Here is an 8,990-nt window from a genome sequence, read left to right as displayed (position 1 = left end):
CTTAAGGACCAGCGGTTTTCCTGCCTATACGTGCCACATGCCCAGCACCACTGCCTAATTAACGAGATGGTGTTTGCGACATATTGCCAGTTTCAGCTCCAACGCATGGCATACTTATCAGAGCAAATGAGTGGGCAAAACCTGTGCTTATTCTCTGTCTCAGCGGGTGCATTTTCGAAAAGCCTGTTCACCGTCACCCCCGCCATCATCAGCCTGAGTATATGACCCACTTCAGGGCAGGAACCTCTCTAATGTTCCTCCAGTCATACCAGTCTTCTTCTTTTCACTTCTTTTCTTTTTGTTTTCTTTTTCACACAACGAAAAGTTAGTTGTGCAGGCCTCAAACCTTGTATGAGGTCATGAAGAGTCGTGCACTAACCTTTTCGTGATACCCTCTCTACTGTGCAGAGGTGAGGAGCCGCTGGGTCGCGGAGAATGTCTTCCAGTACAAGTACCACCGATGCCTTGCCAAGAAACGTGTCGCCGTAAGTTGTGGTTCTCATTTTCATTCAACGACGTTTCGTAACCACGCTGCACCGCTTGTTCTTACACCATCAAGAATTTATAAGGATGGGAAGTCCTTCCTACTGTCATACGTTGGGCTTACATGTAAGGCCAATTGTACTGAAACTAGCACAAAGAAGTGCGTGTCTGTGGATATCAGCCCACGCCGGTAGGTATGCGACGTCGCGGAAGTACGTTAGATGTGTTCTCTGGCTGGGCAAATTCGAATCCCTGGCTGAAGTGCAACGGGAATATCTTCGCGTTTGCTACAAAGCGCCACCACGTATATTTGAGTATCTCACATTCATACATTACTTGGCGGAGTTCCTGTGAGAGGTCAAATGTGCAGCGGGACTTTACTTTCCCTGCATTACGGCTAAACAACCAAAATCACTTGAAAGAGAACCAAGATAAAAAATACTCGTGAAAGCGTATGAGACATTGGCAGGAAGTTACAGAACAAGGCCGTTGATAAAGCAAAAGTGAGAAAGAAAAACGTAAATTTATGCTGCAAGGTAAAATGAAGTACTCGCACTTATTTTTAACAAAGCAGAATCAGAAGTGCCCTTGAACGTTCCGCAAGATATTAGGCGGTTAAATATATAAGGAGACATTTACGAATATCTCCGAAAGGACACTCTTTCTATTCTACTATTAGAATAAAACGGCTGTCGGCGTGTTTCTTATAAAGTATGTTACTGAGACGCCTATGCATGTGTTCTTTAAATAGATGTAAATCTAGCCTTGTTTTAATTACAGAGGTCATTATGATGATTGAGCTTGCGAATCTTTTTTTCATTCCAAGTACGTCTGTTATCAAGTTTACAATATACGAGAAATTCTGCTTGGCAAGAAGCAATGAGGGTATACACTATGGAGTAGCCATATTTATTGTCCTGAGCAAGTTTAATTATCTCGTATTTTCCAACAAATACCCACGAGGTAAAATCAAAGTGCCTACCAAAATACTTCACACATGAAACACTTAAAAACTAAACAAGCTCATTCGAGTCAGAACTGTGTATACATTGTCGGATCCCTAATTATGTGATTTCCAATGATGGCCAAGGCCTCAAATTAAGTGTGTGAGCCTAAGTCATGCTCCCTTTACGCGTCTGTAAACCGCCAGAAGGAGCCCTTTTTGTCTGACCTGCGTGTGTGAGTCGCCCGTGACTGTGATCGCTGCGTTTGTTGTCCATCGCTTTTTTTTTATTTTTCGAATTGCAGAACAATTACCTCGCGGATTGCCATCACTACTGCAGGAGAAACAAGGCGTGGTACTTCGGCATGTACCAGGACGGCATCAAATGCTTGGTAAGCGAACCGATAAACACTCCGAGCTTTTCCGAGACCCGCGAGGCCATGGAAGTCTTATGAATGGCGAAGTTGGCATCCCCGCGTGAACGAATGAATGGTGATTTTCTAAGGACTCGCTTTATATTAACTAGAAATAACTGATAAGAAAGCTAAAGAAAGTATAGTGCAGAGGTCTAAAACACATGGCCCGCAGGCCTCGCATGACTTTGTCCAAAACGTTTCAATAAGTATGCTCGTGAACTACAGAGGCATTACTGGTCTTTAGCATTTTTCTAACGAAGTATCCGCTGCGGTCCTTATGTGTAGAAACGTGACCTTAACAAAACTCAGAATGAGTGTAAAGATTTCGAGTCGTCTTAACGATGGAGATTGCCATTTATGCACTGTTAAAATCCTGGCTCCAAACGACCTTCAGAAATGAGCCATGCGTAGCATTCGAGAAGGGCCTTTCAAATGGCTGCGCTAGCGGACGATCAGCATTGTCCACGAAGTGTCACAGTTTGTCGTTCAGTTCGCTTGCTTGCAAAAACCACAACAACGCCCTCAAATTGGCTCATGTTGCAGACCGTGTTTGGCCAGGGCAACAAGATTTGGTTCTCTGTTAGGGGCAGGTTGTTCAGCTGCCCTATAGCGCGGCTGAGGGGGTTGCTCTTTCGCAATCGAAGCGGGTGCAGTCACGGAGAAGATGCGTGACTTTTTGCCGCACCCGCATACTTCATGGGACGGGCAGTCAGCCATTTAATTCAGTAATGAATAAGTAGTTTATTTTATTTGGTTTTGTATACATATAGAAAACATGAACTCACAGTGGAAATATGGAGGGAACAGGCTGATAACTGTCACCTATAAGGGCACAACGCCTGCCTACTCCTTCGGGAAGGGGAGACATAAAAAAAGGAAAGCAGGAGGGAAGAAAAAAGAAGAAGAGATTATGAGACATTTGAGCCACTCGATGCCACAGACTGGCCAGTAAGGTATTGTCACGTCGGGATAGGCTGAGCCGGAGACGTAGCTGTATGTCATGGTCCAAAGTATGCAGCCGCGTATGAGACGTAGGGAAGCCAAACGAAGCATATAGAATGCTATTCGCAGTTATCATGATGTAAATAGGAGCAAAGTCAAGTAGATGAAAGGATAAGTTGCCATTGGCATCACGATATTTTTTCGCTGAGAAACGAGGGTTTGCCAGCATGGTCTTACTACTGAATTCTTTCATCGGAATCGTGTGGGCTCAGAATAAACTTCAGGTGTACGTTATTGCGAGATCGAGTCAGTCAGCTCAAATCTAAATTTTTACCCTGGGCTTCATGGCCCCTTTCATTTCTATCACAAACATTGTGTCTAATGCATTGAAGTTTTGCCACCTACTATTTTCTTAAGCTCAAGCATGTATTGAGAAGATGCTTATGGCTTAAGTTTGTCAATAATAAAAAATTACACGTTTTAAGTTCGACCATACCATAGTGATGTGTATAGAAAAAATATTGCGAACAAATGAAAAAGAAAAACGAAAAAAACCTAGCAAGACGTAGCATAATGAAAAAAAGTTAAAATAATATTCTCTTTGAAGGATACTAAGAGTTTGGGGATGAAAATTTATCAAAGAGGTTGTTTCACTTCGTCGTGCGAACAAGGAAAGTCATTTAAATAAATTTATTCATTGCATCAGCGCTACCATTGATTGCAAATATCGGTTTGCATTTGCGTTACCTGGAAATAAACAGTCGTGAAATAAATATGTTAGTTAATTATTGACCATTTAAACCATTATAAAAATCATTTTTTTTCTAAAAACACACTTTCTTTAGCGAATGCTGACGAACAAGAAAACCTTTCAGGAAACTTTGCGAAATCACATATTTATATTAATTTACTTACAGAACGCTCGACTTATGAGCTGCAATCGAACCTTGTAGTCCCTTTTTTTTGTTTTTTTTTGTTTTCGTGTTCTTTTAGATTACATACACAGAAGGTAGCCAAAATGATCGCTCTGTATTCTGACACGAATTAACAGTGACTGCAGTTAAATTTAATCAAAGCCTGTCTACATGGTTTCGAGCGGTGGCATATTTCGCGATACGGTCTGTTTGCTCAGAGTTGACGTGAAAAGGGGTTCTTAATCTGAAGCGCGCTACTAATTCATTCATTATTGTTATTATTACTAGAGCCCGGACACCCGCGCACCTGGCTTTTGCTGCCATGGAGCCTGTCAACCTATGGATTGCAAACGGAAGAAATAAAAACACGTTTTTGTTGCCGCATTGTAGGCGGTCTCGGCGAACATAACTCTGTCTTTTATTCTGTCATCGTTTTTGGCAACAGCAGTCTTGTGACGTATTGCTGCGTTCTAAGCGAACAGCTAGAAGTGACTTGGTAGCTGTGTAGAAGGACAAAATGTGGAACAAGATTGGGCAAGTATACGAGTTACTACCCTTAGGATGAAAGCAGTTCAGCATGTACAACAGAAAAGAAGTGTGAGTACATCACGCTCTGATAGTGTCGCTTCATCCATGGTTGAATTTAGTAAAGAGACTTTTGTTCAGTAAGGCAGTTTTTGGCACGTCAAACGCGAAATGTGACCACCAGCGCCAACAAGAATTCTTCCAAAAGAAAGCATCATGTGATAAAGTCACCATACGCCGTCGCAAGAATGTTGTGAGTAGTCATAATTTGCGAAGTTATTTTGGTGTCACTCTGATGTCCCATAACGTGACGTCACATGATGGCATCATATAACGGTATCATTCCTTGGTCGAATATGCACCGATCACGAAGGCCATTCAGGGTGGCTTGGGGTACAGAAGACTCCCAATGTGTCCGATCCCAGAGTTGACGCAGCACTACGTTAAGTGCAGAAAGCTTTTGGGCTGTGGTATCTATTAGTTTGGGACTAATAATAAAAAGACGGCTTTCTTTTTCGTGTAGTTTTACGCGAACTTTGCAGACTAGTCAGTCAACAAACTTTATCGAGGTCATAAGGAATTAGAGAGTTGTCGTTGCAAGCCCCTAGCCCCCCCCCCCCCCCGCCCATTCGCGGGCCCTTTGGACAGTCCTTAGTTGTTCCTGGGGGTGACCGTTTTTAGGCATTCCTCCCAGTACTCTAGTATATTGTAAAGAACATCTCTTAAAGCAGAACACTTCCAGTGCATGTGCGCTAGCAAAGCATCATCAATGCAAGTTGAAACCTATTTGTAAGCCTCCAGGTTTCTGCTCTGTATATAGTATGCACCGGCAAGATGCAGCCTTTATATACCTTCCTCTGGAAGGATATAGCGGTAGACTACCATTCATAATTTGAGAATGCTTGCCGAATGTGATCGACCCACTTTTATTCTTTTAGTTATTTCATCTTGATGGTTCGGCTCTGCGTATACTACCTGTCCCAAGTAGATATATTTTTTTACAACTTCCAGCGTCTTGCCACCTATCACAAAGCGTTGCCTTGTGCCGAGACTGTTGCACACCACTTTAGTTTTATGCATACTAATTTTTATATGTACTCTTCTGTTTTATAGATACCATCAGTCCAAACAGTGTCTACGTCACTGTTTTCTATGTTGGCGAAACATACAGTGTTGGCAACCTTTTGACTACGAGGCAGACAGTACATTGCGACACACCATGGCCAAGGCTGCATGTATCCACGTTGCGGGCACACGTGGACTAACGCGCGAAAACACAGCCGATGTCTATAAAATGTCTGCAGTTAGTCCCAAGTTGTCAACCAGGAGTGATAAAAGTTTATCGCCTGCTGTGCTTATTCGTATTAGAAATATTAGGGGTTGTTTCATTATTATTTAGCGTAACTCCTACAGTTTGCTTAAAGGCCAACTCCGATGATTTTTTTTAGTTCAATAGATTTCATTGTAATTCGCTGGGTACATTCCTTTTCACATTTTTGTCATTTACGCCAAATTACAGACTTGAGAGATGCGCCGATTGCTTGGAAATAAATTTTAAAGATTGCCTCGAAAAGCTTGAATCCCTTGCCAGAATTGTTGGCAACACTGTCTGTGTGACGTCGAGCTTGGCATGACGTCACAGTGACGCAGCCTATGGCATCGCTGCTTCGGCCGCTACAGCGTTTATTGTGCTGGCCACAAGGCGACTGCGGTGGTGTTTGGCACGGGTATAGCACGGGAAAGCTTTCCCCTTCCTCTGTGCTGCTTGACCGGCGCTTCGCTAACCTAGCTTTCACAGTTTTCATACTCCGCGCTGGCGGGACCAGTATACGGCCTCCAGTTCTTACCAAATAGTACGTCATACACAGACAGGGCGCCCGGTTGGGTTTCAGTTTCAGTATTGCACCTTTTTGCCTATTAAAAATTATTTTCAAACTTCCTGAGCGTTTCAGCTATTGGGCTCGTGACAAGAGTGTCTCAGGAACATAGAAACACCATTACCTTGATATGGTCGAAGAATCACCGGAGTTGGCCTTTAAGTTGGCTTACCGAGACGATGTTTTATGATAGACTAAGAATAGCACTCGAGTACGCTAAAAGCTGAGATGACAGGGCACACCTTCCTGAACATTGCAGAAAGTGTTGGATACGCTGCACTTTTCGAGGAGGCAGTGGTCTTGAGTCAAGCAAATGGCAGCCATGAAAGAGAAATTCTAAAAGCAGACCAGATTAAGAGTGCCGCATACCTGTGCATTAGTTTGCCTTGAATGTATTAGATGAGGGATAAAAACTTTCTTCGCGGCATGTTTATATGCACCCGCCTTCAGCCTATTTATTACCACAGTGTTACCGAATGCCCCAATGATTTGGCAATATTATTCTCGGCAGTACCTATGTGGTGTAAATGCGCTTGCGCACAGACGTTCTTGGTATGAACATTTTTTTTTTAGTAAGCCTAGTTGCAAGTGAGCGTCTTTTCCGTCGTGTCTTCTGTCTCCTCAAACAATTCCGCGGTCCCCTATACAATACGTATAGCTACTGAATTTCAGCAGGTAATCATGTAATTTCATTATGTACAGCCGCCTATTTTTCTGTGTCTGTAATCTGAACTCGCTAGCATTGACCATTAAAGTCCGTAAATTACTATTCCGTGCATCCTGTGTTCGTTTCCAGGAACAGCCTAGCAGAACTGCACAGGGTTGTTCATCGTGGGCATGCGCGTATCGTCGTTCATTACACCGCTGTGATCTGTTATATGCCACTTTGGATGACTGCCAGTTGGGCGTGTTGGTAAAGGTTCATGACGAAACAAGCGCGAAAATAAACACACTCAGAGAGGACACAGACAAGCGCTTACTAGCAACTTGACACGTGTTTGTTTCCGGTTGTGGGCGCGTGCATATTTTGTTATATCACGTTGTTGATGATGACAGGGGAAGTCGGGAATGACGTACATGCGTGTGATGTATTTATTAGTGTTCGCTTCGAAATAAAATTTTCAGTTGCTAGTAAGCGCTTGTCTGCGTCCTCTCTGAGTGTGTGTATTTTTGCGCTTCTTTCATCATGAACATATGCCACTTATCGACTGAGCGGTTGACGTTCGCACGTTCAGGTTAAAAAAAATGGCGGCTGTAAGCTTGGCTTGATTTCTCACATTGTCGCCGTATCATACGCTTGCTCCCAATGAACATTTAACGTGCATGCGCGGAATGATCTAACACCTCCATTAAGCGTCCAGCCGTTGAACGAATACAGTCAGTCTTCTCCCCTATAACTGCCCCTTATCAATATGCGAAACGGGACAAAGAAATACCCAGGCGTCAATTAGAGCTGCGGGAGATCACATACGAAGCATCCCGCAGCGGCGGATGACGAAGAGGGCGCTGCCCTCGTAAAGGGCCTGCGATTTAAATGGGCTGCACGCTGGGCGGCTGACGAAACCAGCTGCAAGCGCAGCAGCGCGGCGACCGGTATACGCTCTTTGCATACATTGGAACTTCGTTTTATGGCTTTGAGACGTATTACTCAAGCCAGGTAGCGTCTGTCGCGTCGTGCGTGATGTTCAAAACTATTCGAGTTTTGCATTTTTGCACGTTCTGACACTAATGGTGTATCCAGCTACAAAGGCTTTAAACGTGATTAACTAACACAAAGTAGTTTGTCTAGTTTTTTTTTTTACTTTATCCGCCTCCTCATTCTATACTTTATTTTTCTTTACACGTCATTTTTTGCCTATTTTACATTTGTATTTTAGTGCCCCCGTTTCTTCCTTCTTTAACAGATGATTTTTTTCTAATTTGTTGAAAAATACCACCCTCTGTAATGCCTCCGTAGTGAGACTTCAATAAACGAAATGAATGTTCAAGGATTTCAAGCCTTTCTCGTCAACGTGCTGTCGTTAAAAAAATAAGTGGAAAGATTCTGCAATTAGTGCTTCTGAGCCGCGTTAGGCTAGCGGCGCAAGCCAGCGAGGCCCTGGACTTGGGGCCCCAACCAACATGCCACTGAGTACCCATTTTCTCTCTCATTCCTTCGAAATCACGTTTTTGTACTTCTTCACTCACCAGTACCAAATATTTTCAAAGCAGCACTTGGGCCCATGACCTGGTGTGCTCCGGCTTCATGACAGCAGGGATTGCGCTAAAAGCGCAATCAAAGCGTTTGTTTTAATACAATTGTTTGTTGATTGATTATAGTAATGCATCGGCCAGGTGGGGCACTGCTTAAACGATTGTCTCAGTCAGGCTGCCAACATCATGCGCGGGTCTGCGGTACGCCACTTTGCACGCCAGTGTTGTAGGTGAATCCCTATAGGTTACATGATTACCCCAGAGTGGAATTGTTCCCTTTCATAGAGAACGACAGCGTGCAGCGCACATCCCTTGTAGTTTATATTTTCATCTTTTTTTAAGGGGGCACACCATCACCCAAATAAGAAGTTAGATCCTGAACATGCCGACTGCTGCCTTCGTCAACGTCTCGACCTCGTGACAATAGTGAGTGAATCGCTGGTATACGAAACGTCATCTTTAGAAAAAGAGTCTAATATTGACAATAACGTGCGTGTACACGTCAGTAATGCAAATAATAAAATGAAACTTGGGCCAGAACGCTTTCTTGTGAAGTTTTGGATTTTACGTTAAATTTGCTAGAATGTCGATTCTCTACAAACAGGGTACGTTTTTGTAAATAGTCTTTAATGTAGTCGAGAGTAAGTCACTTTCGCGAGGTATGTTCTAGCTTGTAATGTTTTTTTTTGTTATGGTA

General features: G+C 43.3%; 1 protein-coding gene across 2 annotated transcripts in view; it reads left to right on the top strand.

Annotated features, from left to right (window-relative positions):
• Nucleotides 1–4,107, top strand: part of LOC119165380 (uncharacterized) — a 20,593-nt gene extending 16,486 nt beyond the window's left edge. For both annotated transcript variants that reach the window (XM_075870487.1, XM_075870488.1), the window contains exons 8-10: nucleotides 409–485; nucleotides 1,732–1,818; nucleotides 3,987–4,107. In XM_075870487.1, coding sequence (XP_075726602.1) covers nucleotides 409–485; nucleotides 1,732–1,818; nucleotides 3,987–4,061 — 239 coding nt within the window. In that variant the 3' untranslated portion in view covers nucleotides 4,062–4,107. The remainder of the gene's footprint in view (nucleotides 1–408; nucleotides 486–1,731; nucleotides 1,819–3,986) is intronic.
• Nucleotides 4,108–8,990: the final 4,883 nt, after the last annotated feature.

Source organism: Rhipicephalus microplus, chromosome 8 (assembly GCF_043290135.1).
Source record: "Rhipicephalus microplus isolate Deutch F79 chromosome 8, USDA_Rmic, whole genome shotgun sequence".
In the NCBI taxonomy this organism is placed as follows: Eukaryota; Metazoa; Arthropoda; class Arachnida; order Ixodida; family Ixodidae; genus Rhipicephalus; species Rhipicephalus microplus.
The sequence above is the reverse complement of the archived record's forward strand: the minus strand, read 5'-3'. Positions and strand labels throughout refer to the sequence as shown.